Source organism: Rhinolophus hipposideros (genome assembly GCF_964194185.1).
Source record: "Rhinolophus hipposideros genome assembly, chromosome: 5".
Taxonomy (NCBI): Eukaryota; Metazoa; Chordata; class Mammalia; order Chiroptera; family Rhinolophidae; genus Rhinolophus; species Rhinolophus hipposideros.
In genome coordinates this window covers 77,555,724-77,573,063 of record NC_138051.1, presented here as the reverse complement: position 1 = coordinate 77,573,063, position 17,340 = coordinate 77,555,724, and the positions used below count along the sequence as shown (strand labels likewise).

Below are 17,340 nucleotides of genomic sequence, written 5' to 3'. Positions count from 1 at the left end.
TTTTCCCAGTGGCTTGGTCTTTAAATAATAATGGTAATAATTACTGAGTGCTTACCGTGTGCCAGGCATTGTACTGTGTCTTTATGTGCTTTATCTCATTTAATCCCCTCCATTATCCCTATGGGTTGTGGAATCGGTTGTTATCTGGTTCCTCTGAGGCTTCAATAGTTAAATAACTTTTCCAAGGCCACACAGTGGCAAAGCCAGGAGTGGAATTCAGGTGTTTCTGACTTGTCTGAGATCCAAGAGATTGTCTAGCAAGCTCAGGGAGGACAGAAGGCAGAAGTTGGCTTTGGTGTCACTCCTGCGTTTGCTGTTGTGAAAGAGCTAAGGACCATTCCAAACATGTAGAGTTGGGTGGCCACTTGGCAGGACTCAGAGTCAGGTAGCTTAGCTCCCTCGTGGAATGGAGCAAAGTGGGATCCTTTATTGCAAACAGGCAAAACGAGTAGAGCAGGAGCCTTGTTCCCTTCTGGCCCCTTCCTTTCCTCACTGAAGGGAATCTTCTCATCTTTACCTTGAAGGGAATCTGCCTATCTGAAAACCAGTCTTCCTACGACTGAGGCATGGGCTGTTCTCTCTGTTCTGGCTCACGTAAGAATGAATTGAGTAGTATAACAGGGAGCAAAATAATGTGAAGGTACAAGAAGGAAAAATGAAGCATTTTTTTGGTTCGCAAGACATTTTCTCATGTATCTATTTGATTAGCCTCCAGTGGAGGGAGGCAAAGATGGTTATATCCTCACTTTACACATGAAAAAAATGCAGTCAGTGCATGTTAAATGATTATCCAGGTCTGTCTGTAGAAAAACCAGCCTAGGGCTTTGAGCTCCTCCTCCCAGAATTCTTTGCAGTGGACTCAGATGCATATGCCCAACACATGAACATGTGTGTTTAACATACCCCCAGGACACCAGGTGCCAAAATAATATCCCTAGATGCTGCTGTGGAGTGTTTATTTTCATCCCAAATGAATAGTTTACTTACATATATAATGTGCATCATTAAGTGGGCACTTAATGAATATGAGTACTGAGACATTTAATTCTGTACCTAAACGCTCCCATGTGCCTCTTTTCAGGTGCCTGCTCTTTACATATTCTGGATAGCAGTTGTTGTTTTGTGGGCTAACAGATTCCTGACAGTAGATTTCAGGGGAGAAAGTCCCTAGGCCTAGTCTTCTTCCCCAGGACTGCTTGAGAAGGTGGATGGCTCTTGCAGTGCGCCACCCTGACCTTACCTGACTTGTTCTGGGAGAGGTTCGTGGAGCTTTTATTTTGTTTCTCTTGCTGGCCAAGTTAGCAGCTTGGAACCAGGCTGGCTGAGTGACTGGTCCAAAATGGGCTGTTCCATGTAACTTCTTGTTCCTCTCAGTTGTCTGGTAGATCAGTGAGCTCCTAGCCGAGTTTATTGAATGCTGCTGTGTGTTAAGCCCTATAGAAGATACAGTGTGGAGAAAAGTGATGAAAATACCAAGCAAGATGCCTGTCATGCATTCATTCACTCATTCATTCATTCAGTAACTGGGTAGTGAGCTCCTCTGTGCCATGTTGTGTTCCAAGTGCTAGGGATGTAAAGATGAAATAGACATGTCCTGTCCTCATGGATATAGTGGAGGGCACTGTCACTGCAGTGGGCATTCAGTACATTATTAGTATTATCATTAACATTGTCTTCTAATGTAAGAATAGTGGTGTTTGAACACACAATGTGATATATATAGATGATGTATTTACAGAATTGTACACCTGAAATCTGTGTAACTTTACTAACAATTGTTACCCCAATAAACTTAAAAAAAAAAGGAAATAAAATCATTACCTCAAAAAAAATAGTGGTGTTATTAATAGAATAATGAGTGGTTTACCATCTTGATAAGGTTATGGAAGATGAGGGCTTATATTATTACACCAGTGGTCTGTTTACATTTCTCATTTCTCTAACAACTCCTCTTTATCAAACCAGCAGACTCTTGAGTATCGGGAAGGTGTTTTTTTTCTCTTAAAGCTGGCGATACTTGCTGAAAAGGTTCGTCACTCCTTTTGCTGGAGTAAATATTACCCGTTTGGATTAGGAGCTTTGATCCTGGGGCTCTTGTGTTCTGAGAGCAGCGGCCCTGCGCATCTTTCTGGACCTCTAGTCTGGTATCCCATAATCTCTCTCTTCCCCAGGTATCTTTCCTCCTGGCCTTATTCTTTATAAGGACTGCTGTGTTCTTTAAACTGTAAACAGGAATTATGGATGGATGACGTTTGACCAATAATTCTTTTTTTAAAGAATAGCTTTATTGAGATGTAATTCCCACACCATATAGTTCACTCTGTTAAAGTGTACAATTCAATGTTTTTAGTATATTCATAAAGTTGTGCAACCCTTACCACTATCTAATTCCAGAACAGTTTCATCACCCAAATAGAAACCTTGTCTGTGCCCATTAGCAGTAACTCCCTAGTCTCCTCTGCCCCCAGCCTCTGGTAACCACTAAATATACTTGCTGTCTTTATGGATTTGCCTGTTGTGGACATTTCATATAAGTGGAATCATAGAATATGTAGCATTTTGTGACTGGCCTCTTTTACTTAGCATAACGTTTTCAAAGTTCTTCCATGTTGTAGCATGTATTAGTATTTTACTCCTTTTTATGGTTGAATAATATTCCATTGTATGCATATACCACATTTTGTTTATCTGTTCATCAGTTAATGGACATGTGGGTTTCTACCTTTTGACTATTATGAATAATATTGCTATGAACATTCATATTTAGGTTTTATGTAGACACATATATGTTTTCAATTTTCCTGGATCTATACCTAGGAGTGGAATTCTGAGACGTATGGTAACTCTGTTTAACTTTTTGAGAAATTACAACACTGTTTTCCAGAGTCGCTGTGCCATTTTATGTTCATACCAGCAATGTATGAGAATTGCAGTTTCTCCACATCTCACCAATACTTGTTATCTTTTTGATCATAGCCATCCTAGTGGGTGTGAAGTGCTGTCTCATGGTGGTTTTGATTTGCATTTCCCAATGACTAATGATGTTGAGCAAGTTTTCATGTGCTTAATGGCCATTTATATATCTTCTTTGGAGAAATATCTATTATTATTATTGCTTAATATTTAATTAGGTTACTTCTTTAAAATATGTAATTTAGGTTATTTTTTTCCCCTTGAGTTTTTTTATATGCCCTGGACACTAGTCCCTTATCAAATACAGAATTGACAAATATTTTCTCCCGTCCTTTCGGTTGTCTTTTTACTGTCTTGATAGTGTCCTTGGTAGAATGATAGTTTTCAATTTTGATGACGTCCATTTTGTCTATTTTTTGTTGTATTTCTTTTGGTGTCACACTTAAACTATTGCCTAATTCAAGGTCAAAAGATTTGCTCCTGTGTCATCTTCTGAGACTTGTAATTTTTGCTCTTTCATGACCACTAAGTTCTTGTACTGACTGAGGCTTTAAAAGTTCCTGTTAGGTATTTGCTAGGGGTAAGTGCTGGGCGGGAAGCTGTTATCCTGGAGCTTCTTTTCCTTGCCACCCTGACAAGTCAGCCAAAGACCTTGACTCTGGGAAGCACTTGTTCTTCTTGCACGTTTTTAGATATTTGCCATTTCTCTCTTTCATTTGTTTTTTCTTAAGGTAACGAATGAAGAGGACTTTATTAGGAAATTGGACTGCAAACCTGATCAGCATCTGAAGGTGGTTTCCATTTTTGGAAATACTGGTGATGGAAAGTCTCATACCCTCAATCACACTTTCTTTTATGGCCGGGAAGTCTTCAAAACCTCCCCAGCCCAGGAGTCCTGTACTGTGGGAGTGTGGGCAGCGTATGACCCAGTCCACAAAGTAGCAGTGATAGACACGGAAGGGCTTTTGGGGGCTACAGTGAATCTAAGCCAGAGAACACGGCTGCTGCTTAAGGTCCTGGCCATCTCAGACCTCGTCATCTATCGAACTCATGCCGACCGGCTGCATAATGACCTCTTCAAGTTCCTTGGGGACGCCTCAGAAGCTTATCTGAAGCACTTCACTAAGGAGCTCAAGGCAACCACTGCCCGCTGTGGCCTGGATGTCCCTTTGTCCACCCTCGGCCCGGCTGTTGTCATTTTCCATGAGACTGTGCACACTCAACTACTGGGTTCTGGTGAGTAGACGGGGTACTGTCACAGATTGACCGTTCTTGGTACAGGAGGCAGCGTTGGAGTGTAGTAGCGATTTGGTGGTGGTGGATTGCCCAGAAAAGTTTTTGTTTGGGCAAGACATAAGGAAGTGTTTCCAGAAAGACGGAGTGAATAGATCATGTCAAAATCTGCTTCTGGTCAGGATGAGAATTGAGAATTGCTGCGTGGCTTTGGCAAAATAAAGGTCCTTAGTAATGGGCATAAGACTGATGAGAGTGGAGAGTGGGATCGAGAGAATAAGAGAAGAATAAAGCTACCTTCAACTGTTTCAAAAAGTTCTACTATAAAGGGAAGCAGACAAATGAAATGATAGCTGCAGGCTGATGTAGGATTTCACCGAATTTTCACTTTTTAAAATAAGTTTGGGTTGTTTTTTTTTTTTTTTTTTTTTTTATTGGGGAATATTGGGGAACGGTGTGTTTCTTCAGGGCCCATCAGTTTCAAGTCGTCCTTCAATCTAGTGGATGGCGAAGCTCAGCTCCAAGTCCACTTGCCATTTTTGATTTTAGTTGCAGGGCATTCAGCCCATCATCCCATGTGGGAATTGAACCAGCAACCCTGTTGTTAAGAGCTTGCGCTCTAACCAACTGAGCCATCTTACTTTTTGACATTTAAGATGTGAGGTATTGCAGATATTTATGTACTGATAGGAATGATTCACTGGAAAAGGATCAGTGCAGATGGAAGAGAGCAGGAACGTTGGAGCGATACACAAGTGAAGGGATAGCCTTGGTTAGGAGTGTGGACAGTTCATCTGTAACAACAGGAAAGGAGGTAGAGTATGTGGGCAGGGCTGCAGGTAAATAGGTACATGTGTGTATGTGTGCAAGTTGTCTTACTGTTTCTATTAGAAAAATAGGAAGCAGGGCGGCTGGGTGGCTCAGTTGGTTAGAGCGCGAGCTCTGAACAACAGGGTTGCCGGTTCAGTTCCCACATGGGCCTGCACCCTCCACAACTAGATTGAAGACAACGAGCTACCTCTGAGCTTCTGGAGGGGTAGCTGGATGGCTCAGTTGGTTAGAGCGCGAGCTCTCAACAAGGTTGCCGGTTCAATTCCCACATGGGATGGTGGGCTGTGCCCCCTGCAACTAAAGATTGAAAACGGCGACTGGACTTGGAGCTGAGCTGCGCCCTCCACAACTAGATTGAAGGACAATGACTTGGAGCTGATGGGCCCTGGAGAAGCACACTGTTCCCTAATATCCCCCAATAAAATTTATAAAACAAAAAGAGCGAAAAATAGGAAGCAAGGTCACCACCTGAGAGAGAGGATAAGGGAGCAGGTATAACAATGTAATTAAATGCAGGTGGGGACAGTAGTGTTGGCCCCTGAAGCAGTTACCCTGTTTACCTGTTCATTGAATCAACAAAGTTTATCAAGTGCACAATGTCATGTGCTGAGCTCTGGGGTACCGAGCTGGGGGAGAAAACAAACAATTCCTACCCTTGAAGAAATCACGGTCTAGTTGGGGAGACCACAGGTATTCTGTTCTGTGGTAGATGCAGGCACTGGAGCTAGAGTATGGAAGAGGACACTTGACACACCTCCTCATGGGATCTAGGGAAGAGAAAGTGACATTGGAACTCCAGAGACTTGGCTAGAGGAGGGGAGGAGGGATGCGCCAGAAAGAGCAAACCCCTAGTGATTGGAAGGAGCAGTGTGTCCAGGGAGCTGCCAGGTGTTTCTGGTGCTTCCTAAATTTCATTCTCACCCCCTTCAGTGCATCCTCCCCACAGCATCCAGAGTGATCTTTTTAAAGGCTTAATTTATAATTTAGATCATGTTAGACTTCTGCTTACAACCTGTCAGTGTCTTTCCACTTAATAAAATCCAAACTCCTAATTATGGTGTGCTCACTCCAACTCCTGCCTGCATCTCTGAACTCCTTCTCTGATTGTCATCCTCCATCCGCTTCCCCTCCCGCTTCATGCACGCGCGCTCCCTCCGCTAGCCATGTCAGCCTTCTCTCTGTTCCCACCTCTGCGTGTGCTACTCTGTCTGCCTGGAACACTCTTCGCTCAGCTAGCCATCCTTTTTTCAGATTCAACTCAGCTCTCATCCCCTTGGAGCCTTTCCTGACTGTCCCCTGTGAAGTTGTCCTTCCTGCACCCTAGGGGTTATGCTCTTACTGCATCACCCTGTTCATTTGCATCAGGACACCTATCGCTTACTTGTTTTTAGTCTTCCCATTAGAATGGAAACTGCGCAGGCAGGAACCTTGCCTATCTTATTCACTGCTGTATCGAAAGAGCCTGGCTGAGTACTTAACACACAGTAGGCTCTCATCAGATGTTTGCTGAATGAATAAATGAAGAGACTCAGTGTGCCTGAAGCATAGGTTGTGTGAGAGGGAATGGTGGAGACACTTGGGAATTAGATCATGGATGGCTTTGACTCAGTTCTTAAGTATGACAGCAGCCCCTGACAGATGTTAAGCAGGGAGTTACATGATCAGGACTATGTTTTCAAAAGATCCCCCAGCCAGCTGTTGCAGGATGAACTGGAGAGGCATGCGTGGAGGCAGGAAAACCAGCCAGGAGGTGTCACGCTTCTAGGTGAGAAGTAATGGGGGCAGAGCAAGGGCGGTGGCAGTAGGAGGGAAGTGAATACACTGGGGCCATATCAAGGAGTTAGAACCTGAGGCAGCTAGGTCTAATGGGGTGTGAAATCTAAATGTTCTAGAATGGAAGAAGGAACTCATAGCAAATGACTATGTTAGGAAAGGAGGTTGGAAATGCTGACTTTAGGCTGATTCCTGGGATCAGCATTTTTTTTTTTAATTGGGAAACAGCCATGGTCATTGGTTACGTATTGCTTTCACGCTACAATGGCATAATTGACTCTTTTAAGGAGCAGCTCACAGTGTGCAGCTCACAGTGGCCCATGCGGGGATTGAACTGGCAACCTTGGTGTTAGCAGCACCACGCTCCAATCAACTGAGCTAACTGGTCACCCCTGTGATCAGCATTTTTATGCCACTTTGGATCTTTACCCCTTGGGTGAGGGGAAGGCTTACTTTTTAGTTCAGGGTTTTGAAATAACCAGCTCTTAAAAACTAACTTTTTTTTTTTTCCATGCTTTGTGCCATGTACTATGCTAGGTGTTTTTGTTTTTTAAATAAATACTAACTTACTGTATCTTTGTTATTCTGTCAATAGCAGTCATATTTTACAGATGAAGAAACTGAACTCAGAGAGCTTAAGTTATGTAACCGAGGAGTTTCCCACTAGTAAGTTGCAAAATTGGAATTCAAAACAAGGTCTTCTAAGTTCTAAATCCAGAACTGTTTCTGGAATACCATTGCTGCTGCTTGAAACCTTGAGATGGAACTGAGGCAGCCAGAGTTTATGCAGGGTAGGAGGACAGGTGCCAGAATTGTGGGCAAACTGACAGATTTTCCTCCATCTCATAGACTTCCTGATTTTGTTTGATCCTGTTCCTTTTCTGGATAGAGGATTTCTAGTTAGGAGTTAGTAGGCAAATGAATTCTCTCTGGTTTACACGTGAGCAGAAATGAGTTCCCATAATTGTTTGGGAGCAGGGATTACGTATGTCAACGGACAAGCTGTGAGAGGAAGTTGAGGGATGTGAAGGTGGTCAGACTACCCCCAGGGTACCTCCTGTTCCTTCAAAACTTATTGCCACAGGAAGAATTCAAGAGGAGATGGGCTCAGGGATTAACTGCAGAATTGTGGCTACTTTGATGACTTTACTTTTAAATTTAAGCTAACGCTGTATCTCCAGTGTTAATACAAGTGATTTGTTATTGTTAAACATGAAAGGAAATTAAAACAAAAAGTCCTTGCAGCTTTTACCTCCAAAATATTTATTGAATCCATTTATACTACCACTCCCCAAATTTCTAGATAATTATTGGTGAGACTATGGGCAGGTTAGTAGCCTCATACATTGGCAGTTTGTTCATGGCTTCACCAGCCTATGACCAGCATTTTCTTTTTTCTTTTTTTTTTTTTTTAAAGATTTTATTGGGGAAGGGGAACAGGACTTTATTGGGGAACAGTGTGTACTTCCAGGCCTTTTTTCCAAGTCAAGTTGTTGACCTTTCAGTCTTAGTTGTGGAGGGTGAAGCTCAGGGCCAGGTTCAGTTGCTGTTGCTAGGTACAAGGGGCGCAGCATCCCTTGCAGGAGTTGAACCGGCAACCTTGTGGTTGAGAGGACGCGTTCCAACCAACTGAGCCATCCGGCAACTCAGCGGCAGCTCAGTTCAAGGTGCCGTGTTCAGTCTTAGTTGCAGGGGGCAGAGCCCACCATCCCTTGCGGGACTCGAGGAATCAAACTGGCAAGCTTGTGATTGAGAGCCCACTGGCCCATGTGGGAATCGAACTGGCAGCCTTAGGAGTTAGGAGCGTGGAGCTCCAACCGCCTGAGCCACCGGGTTGGCCCAGCATTTTCAAAGTAGCTATTTATTTAAATTTTCATTAGTAGGTGACTGGTGAAATATGTCCACAGGATGGAAGACGCTGTTATAAAGAGCAAGGGACTTCTCAATGTATCATGAAAAGGACAGTATGAGTATGTTAAGTGATAAAAGCAAGTTGCGTATGTGTTGGTAAGTGTAAGGAAAAAAGTCTGAAAGCGTGAACGTTGAATTGTAGTTACTTTTGGGGAGTAGGAGGGAGCAGAGGACATATATTTCTTTCCTTTTATGTTTTGGCATATATGGATTTTTTACAGTGAGCAGACTTTTTTAAAAAAAGACTCTTTGAAGTATAATGTACATACAGAAAAGTGAACATTGTATCAAAAGCATATAATGTGATGAATTTTCACAACCTGAACATATCCTTGAAATCAGTACCAGAGCAGGACACACCAGCACCCACCTCATCAAGGCTCTGCTTACGCTCCCTTCTAGATGAGGGTAACCTGAATTCTCACAGCATAAATTGCATCTGCCTGCTTGTGTCCTGTATTATATGTATATGGAGTCAGACTATGTATTACGTTTTTTTTTTTTTTTTAAGAAAGGTCACTCTTCAGATACCTGTTTCTGTTTGTCCAGATCACCCCTCAGAGGTGCCAGAGAAGCTCATCCAGGACCGGTTCCGGAAGCTGGGCCGTTTCCCTGAAGCCTTCAGTTCCATTCACTACAAGGGAACGAGGACTTATAACCCTCCCACAGACTTCTCTGGGCTTCGGCGTGCTTTGGAGCAGCAACTAGAGAACAACACCACCCGTTCACCCCGGCACCCAGGGGTCATCTTCAAAGCCCTGAAGGTCAGTTGGCTCCTGCCCCGAGTGCTGCTCCTTGGGGTACCAGTAGGTGGTGAGAACTCTCAGTTCTCCAGATTTTGTTGGTGCTGGTGATTGAAAACCTGGGCTGGAAGGAGAGAAGGGTTACGAGAAAAAGAAACACAGGAGTGTACTTTGCACCAGTTGAATGTCCTCGTCTTGCTTGCTAGGAGCACGAGTGCAGAGGAATCTTGGGTGATAGTTAAAAAGTGACAGGTCCTCATCTCAGAGAAAAAGTAGGCTTTTAGGGAACAGAGAAAAGCCTTCGTTTCTGGTGGTGTGTCTGACCTTGTGTTGAGCTCAGTTACGTGGACAGCCTTTGTGCTTTTCTTTAAAAGGACTTACCTTTTTCTTGTTTTTCATAACCTAAATTAATTTATTCAAGAGGGCAATATTTTGTAATCACTATAAACAGAAAACTAGTATCAAAGGTAGAAATTAGGTCAACATACACACACACAAACCAGATACACGATACCAGTAGTCACTGTTTATTAGGTACCAAAGTTCAGAGGACTACATATGGATTTGTACATTTAATCCTCACACCAACTCTATGAGCTAAGTACGGTTACCATCCTTACTTTGAAGGTGAGGAAACCGAGGCACAGAGAGATGAAGTAATTGGTTACACATAGTTCCTGAGTGGCAGCACGCATAAACCCTGGCTGTTTTACTCTCAAGTTCCTTATTATAACCAGGAAGACTCTCCTGCCTCTCAACAAATAAAATACCATATTCCTCATTAGAGACCATTGCTCATTGGAAGTTCTGAGAGTGGGGTTTGTTTTATCCTTATTTACAAGGGAGATTAGCAGCCAGTGTTTGGAAGATGATAAAGATACACTGTTACCCAAGTGAGACTTTCCCTTTAACAGAATCTGAAATTTTGAAAAAGAATTGAAAAGGAAATAATTTCTATTGTGGAATTTGATGTTATGCAGTGTATCTCCTACAGTCATGTCGTGTGCCACCTAAAATTCATCTTGTATACAGCACTGATGTGAGGCACACTGTCCCGACCGGCAGGACAATGCAACGTGGGACGAGGGGAAGAAACCTGTTGAGGATGAAAAAAAGGGGAGACAGGAGACGCGAAGAATGGAGGCAAGACAGGGATCTGATCAAGCCTCAAAATTTTATTAAGATGGCGGGTTATATATATAGCTATGTCAGATGGGGGTGGGATATGCTATGTCATAGGGTGGCGAGGTATTTGTCGCGGGCTGATAGGCTAGGACAGGGCGATGCCATATGAGGTACAAGGAAATGGGCAGGCTCTGGGTTTGGCGCGCGCGGGCTCTGGGTTTGGCGCGCGCGGGCTTTGGGTTTTGTGACCAGGAAGTTCTGCCTAGGCAAGGCCTGGGGATTTCTATGGCTTCCGACATCTCCTCCCTTTTTGTTTGTTTTAAGGAGGTGGGCCTTGACCGAGTGAGGGAACAGAGGCCTGGTTCCTCCAACGAGCAGAGCTCGTTATTGGATGGTTTTGGGTATCTTTTGTGGAGGAGAGGTAGAGATTTTTTGATACCAACCTCTATGCAAACCAGGTATGTTCTCAGGAAAGTTAAAGGGAGCCGACCGTTGTGAGTCGAGCCCTTTCCTTGCAAATGCTTTGCTTTGCACTCACCTCGGTGCCCATACCCCTCCCCAACTCGTGGGGGGAGTAGACATACCCTTAGTATTATGCCGTCCCCGTGGGGAGGAAGCCAAGATAGCCTTCTTCGAGGCCGTCCCCTGTTGCTAGCCGCTGATAATGGATTTGGATTGGTTTGGCCAAAACAGCATCGATTTGGTTTTTAATGAGGTCAGTAATGCGCCTAAAAGCCCATGGCCCGAAGGCTATTAAGAGAAGGATGCATAGGAGGGGGCCAAGGGTGGGGAGCAGGTAGGGGAGAAGTCCGTTGAGACCCGTCCAGAGTGGGTTTTCGAAGAGTTCTTTGCGTCTTTTTACTAGGTCCTCTTGTAGTTTTTTGATCTTGTCTCTGACGATCCCAGACTTGTTAGCATAGAAGCAGCAGCGTTCCTGTAAAGCTAAGCAGATACCTCCCTGTTCTGCAGTGAGAAGATCTAGGCCTCGACGGTTTTGTAAGACTACTTCAGCTAAAGAGTCAATCTGATCTTGGAGATCATTGATGGTCCCAGAAAGTGTTTGGACATCATCTATCAGCTGGCGTGATAGTTTATTGTAGGACTGGACTGCAACACCTACTCCCGCGGTACCCGAGGCTATTCCAGCAGTAATTCCTAGCCCTACGAGTAAGGGAATGGCTGTAATAGCACGCTTGTGGCGCCCGGTGGCAAATTCTAGGCTGGGGAGAGGGACAGGTGTGTCTCCTGGGATAATAGAGATATCAGGGAGGAGACTAGCTGAGACACAAAGTCCAGTCCAGTTGGTGGGTAACGTGGTGTAAGCGAGGCTGTTCCCACATATGAAAACTTGTCCAGGGCTAGAACACAAGGTTCCGTTAACTTGAATGATGTCAGAACAGTTAGTAAAAGTGACAAACCCTAGATCTACATCAAAAGTGTTGTTTTGAAATCGTCCCTGATAGCAGGGGGAGGTATTAAATCCTACAGGTTGAACTCTAAGAGGAAGGGAGAGACGGGAACAGTTAGAGATTTGTGTGTTTACTGTGATATTGGAGGGGATTGCAGTAGGTATGGGAGTTCCCATAGTCATGCAAAGCCAGCAGTCCTGGGCAAGAGAAGGGTTGGAATGATTTAAGGCCCAGAAGGTGGATTCGAGAATGTTGTTGGTTTGTGTGTCTAAATCCATATCCCGGGATTTTGGGAGAGCCAAGGGGTGGTAAGTTAAAGGGGGGAATAGGTGGTGGAGTATGTTTTTTTTGTGAAGGGGCGCGCAAGGTTGGCGCGGCGAGGCCCCAGGGATCTTCTTTTTTATTATAGCAGGCAGCTTGTTCCTCTAAATCTATCTGGTCTCTTGGGGAGAGCTGGTCCTGATTATTAAAGGCCAAAAGGGAAGGGTAGATTTTAGGGGGGTCTTTTAATGGGTGATTCTCTAAGGCAGAGGCTTCCTGATTATCAGCTTGTTTTTTAGGTTCCTCTGGCATGTCTATTGAAACAGATTGGCAGACAGAAGGGGGGCGGGAACTCTCTTTTAGGACTGTTTCCCCTGTCTGTAAGATCTCTCTAACATCTGGGTCTGAGGAATGTATTTTTAGGATATCATTAATCAGATTCCAATATGAGAATGCCGATACAGGGACCTTGTTGGGTCCAAAAACCCGATAGTAATCATTAAAACAGTCTCCAACTCTCTTCCAATATTTTTGATCAATCGTTCCTTCTTGGGGGAACCAGGGGCAGATATCAGAGACAAAACTGAAAAACTCACGTAAATCTTTTTTTCTAGCCTTAACTCTCCGCATCTTGAGAGATTCCTTAATACCCTTAAGGAAGAGTTCATGTGAACTCAACTCCTGTCCCATGTCAATCACCTACTCACCAATCTCTCGTCCTTCGCTGGGCGGCTACTCCAACGTCGGGCAAACTTGGAGTCTTTTCTTGCGGGTGAATACCTCGTGAACTCCAAACGAGCCTTTTTACTGCCGAGGGGGCTGTCGAGTCTTGTCCCTTACGGGCTCGAAACAAGCCACACTCGCGCCGGGGAGGCCCTCGAGTCTTGTCCCACGAGTGAAAACTGCGTGGGCTCGAAAGAAGCCAGCCCGTGGAGGCTCAGGGAGGGGGGGGCCGCGGCGGTTTCCAGAGTAGGTGTCCTCATAGAATCTTCGTACCTCGGGCCCCACGTTGGGCGCCAAAATGTCCCGACCGGCAGGACAATGCAACGTGGGACGAGGGGAAGAAACCTGTTGAGGATGAAAAAAAGGGGAGACAGGAGACGCGAAGAATGGAGGCAAGACAGGGATCTGATCAAGCCTCAAAATTTTATTACGATGGCGGGTTATATATATAGCTATGTCAGATGGGGGTGGGATATGCTATGTCATAGGGTGGCGAGGTATTTGTCGCGGGCTGATAGGCTAGGACAGGGCGATGCCATATGAGGTACAAGGAAATGGGCAGGCTCTGGGTTTGGCGCGCGCGGGCTCTGGGTTTGGCGCGCGCGGGCTCTGGGTTTGGCGCGCGCGGGCTTTGGGTTTTGTGACCAGGAAGTTCTGCCTAGGCAAGGCCTGGGGATTTCTATGGCTTCCGACAGCACACCTTTTGGGAAACCTCTCTAATAAGCATTGTATTTTTGTTCCTGACAATCAGGCCAATTGTTTTTCTCGTGTATCCCAGAAGTGGTATCCATGTACTGTTTCGATAATACAGTAAAATCCTGTTAAAAGGTACCTTGCTGTTGCAGTTTCTCCTGTCCTGATGGATGGTGCTTGCTTTTTTTGTAACAGACCCTGCCACCTGGGTGGGCTGCTAGCCCTTCAACCATGACAGGTTCTGTGTAACCCGTGTGGGGTCCTTCTTTATCAGACAGCATCTTAGGCCGCACAGGTATCTGGTAGGTGGAGATCGCTGCTGTACTAGCTAATATGAGCCCACTTCTACGCTGGTAGCTATTCTACCATCCTTACATTATTATGGTTGTCAACAGGCAAGAAAGCACCGGAACAGTGACAGTGGGGGGAACAGATAGGATCATTGAAAACTATGACTTGAAGTATTACTGATTATTGAAAATTGTCATTTTAGAATTGGTGAGGTAGTCTAGACGAAATTTTGAAGTCTTATCACACGTACATTAGTCAAAGCATTCTCCGGGCCTAGTAAAAGCTGGGAAAAGTTTTCCCATAAGAAATTTAAAATTTGTTCAGATCCTTGTGGGAGCAAGAATTTTAATTTTAGGACAATTTCTTCAGTGATCCATTTATATTGCATTTGTCTAAAGTCATGTCCTCTGGCTTACATCAGGAATACATGTTAAGTGTAGAAAGTGTTGGCTGCACAATAGAGTACAACACTGGAAACAAAAGCTACCCATAATCCCTCCACCCAAGGGTAACCATTGTTAACACTTGACTGCATGCCCTTATAGTATGTGTTTTGTGTATTAAAAAAATATATAGCCTGTCATATTATAGGTGTACATTTGTAATCCTTTCCCCATGTAATATCATAAACATTGTACTGTATTTTTTTTATAGTTTTGGTAGTTGCACAGTATTTCATGTGCAGTGAGACATACCAAACTAACAGTTGTTGGACAAGAGATTCTTAGTAAATCGTCTCTAATATGAATAACACCACAACTAAATATAAAAGCTCTTTCTATACTTGAAATTATTTTTCTAGGTTATATTTTGTTGGAGTAGAAGATTGTGTCAAAAGAGGTGTGTGTGTGTGTGTGTGTGTGTGTGTGTGTGTGTGTAAATAGAAACAGTGAACGTCTATTGCATTTCTATCATTTCACAGTTGGATATATAATGGAATCTAATTTTAAACATTTTTGCCTATTTGGTATCTTTTTTCTGTTTTGCTTATTTTTAGTGTTTCAAGGATTTTTACTTCCACACAATCTTTTGTTTTGTTTTGTTTAAATGCTCCATTTATTTAAATTATATCTCTAAAAAGCCAAACTTTAAAAACTATTTTTTTAAGGTGTCCACACAATCTTTTATCTTTACTATGTACCTCTTTATTTTACCATTCTTTATAATGAATTCATCCAATCGATCCCTGTGAATACTGCTTTTTGTCCACACCTCTGTGTTATGGCTACAGGCTTAGGACAGAAGCATGGGAAGGAAGCAGGGCTTTTGAGGCAGTGCTGGGGGAGGGGACCTGGAGAGAGGACAAGGAAATGTTGACCAGAAGACTGGAGCTAGAGATCTGAGGATGCCCTGAGGGTTAGAGGATAGAGAATGGGACTGGGTTAGATTAGAAGGAACGGATAGGAGGAGAGGGTTTGGCATAAAGCTAGGCAGGCCAAGGTTTACACAGGAACAAACACTGGGCATATGCTGATTTGCTTAATCCGTAGAGTTTAAAAGGTTTGCATTGAGGTACAATGCAAACAATTAGTGAATCTGGGTAAATGGTGTATGAGGGTTCCTTGGACTATTCTTGCAACTTTTCTCCTAGTTTGAAATTACATATTGAAATGAAAAGTTACCACTCCCCCCCAAAAAAACCCCACAAAGTTTGTGGTTTTTGCATAGTGGTTGCTATAGGCTGGAAGTTCATGTCTTCCCAAAATTCACATGGTGAAATCCTAGTGCCCAGTGTGATGGTATTAGGAGGGACTTTGGAGGTGATTGGGTCACGAAGATGGAGCCCTCATGAATGAGATTAATGCCCTTATGAAAAAAGCCCCAGGGAGCTCCTAGACCCTTCCACCAAGCGAGGACACAGTGAGAAGTCACCAGAAAGTGGGTTCTCTATCTATGAAGCCACTATCTGTGAACCAGAAAATGGGTTCTCACCAGAACCTGATCATGATGGTACCCAAATCTTGGATTTCCAGCCTCTGGAACTGTGAGAAATAAATTTCTGTTAAGCTACCCAGTCCCTGTGGGTTGTTTTCCCCTGCTTCTTCCACTTCCCCCTCCCCCACTCCAGTTCAAGCCATTGTTTCTCAGTCTAGTTGTGTAGGACATAGCTCTCTGGCCCATGTTAGTATTATGAGCCTTTTGCTCCCCCCAGCTGAGGCATTTGGTCGCCATTCGTGGGTAGGCCGCTCACAGCAGCTCACGGCAGCTCTTGCCAGCTGCCGGCCGCTCAGGATGGCTGCCGGCCGCTCACCAGCACTCAGCAGCCCGCGGCAGCTCACTGCAGCTTACGCCAACCTCCGGCTGCTCACGGCAGCCCAACTCCAGGGAGAGCTGTTCACAGTCTTAGCTGTAGAAGGCCCAGCTCATTGGCCCATGTGGGAATCGAACCGGCGACCTCAGCGATAAAAGCACGGTATTTTGTTACAGCAGCCTGACTCAACTAAGACAGTGGTTAAAAGCTTGGGTGCTGGAGTCAGGCTTGTGTCGAAATCCCAGTTTTGCTTTCCAGCTGCTTGGTCTTGGGAAATTAGTTTATTTGTTCATTCATTGGACAAATAGATGAGTACATTATGTGCCAGGTAGAGTTTGAGGTGCTGGAAATACAGTGGAGTACAAGATGGACAATAATCTTTGCCCTTCTCGTCCTTCAAACCTTTGCCTCATCTGTACAGTTGCGTAGGACGGGTAATAGACGGTTCCTAATGAATTTAAGGTGGTAGGGATTCAATGAGAACAACGTACTTTAAGAAACATAGGACTTCATATATGGGAAATGTTCAATAAGTGTTAACTATTGTGGATAATATTAAGGAAAAAGGTGAAAAATGATTATATTTGAATAATTCATGAAATACATACTTCATAATTCATGAAATAAATACAGTTAGGGTTTGAGGTTACAGTGTACTTACATGTACTGGCTAATGGCCTTGTTAGGGCTCAGAGGTAGTCAGAGTGGAAAATCACCCCCAAGTACTGCAGACATTCTCCACAGAGGCTGAATCTATGTTATGCAAAGGGCTGTAAATCTGGTCAGTACGGCCTATCGCTGGGTTAATGCTTAAGTAAGACCTGCAGGGACACTGAGTGCTGTAAGCGGTAATTAATGCTCAGGGATTTTACTTTAAGGAGTCTTGGATGGCCTACTCCAGGCAAGTTGATTAGGTACTTTTGAGAAAAAAATACTGTTTCCCCGGAAAGAAGACCTCGCCGGACTATCAGCTCTAATGCGTCTTTTGGAGCAAAAATTAATATAAGACCCAATATTATTTTAATATAAGACCTAGTCTTCAATACAATATAATGTAATGTAATTAATATAATACAATATAAAATACTGGGTCTTACATTAATTTTGGGTCTTATATTAATTTTTGCTCCTAAAGACCCACTAGAGCTGATTGTCCGGCTAGGTCTGATTTTCAGGGAAGCAC

General features: G+C 43.9%; 1 protein-coding gene across 1 annotated transcript in view; it reads left to right on the top strand.

Moving 5' to 3' along the window:
* The window catches only part of ZFYVE1 (zinc finger FYVE-type containing 1), a 53,161-nt gene that overhangs the window by 18,600 nt on the left and 17,221 nt on the right, over positions 1-17,340 (top strand). Inside the window, exons 3-4 of the mRNA XM_081050158.1 lie at positions 3,645-4,149; positions 9,211-9,425. Of these exons, the coding sequence (XP_080906284.1) occupies positions 3,645-4,149; positions 9,211-9,425 (720 nt within the window). The remainder of the gene's footprint in view (positions 1-3,644; positions 4,150-9,210; positions 9,426-17,340) is intronic.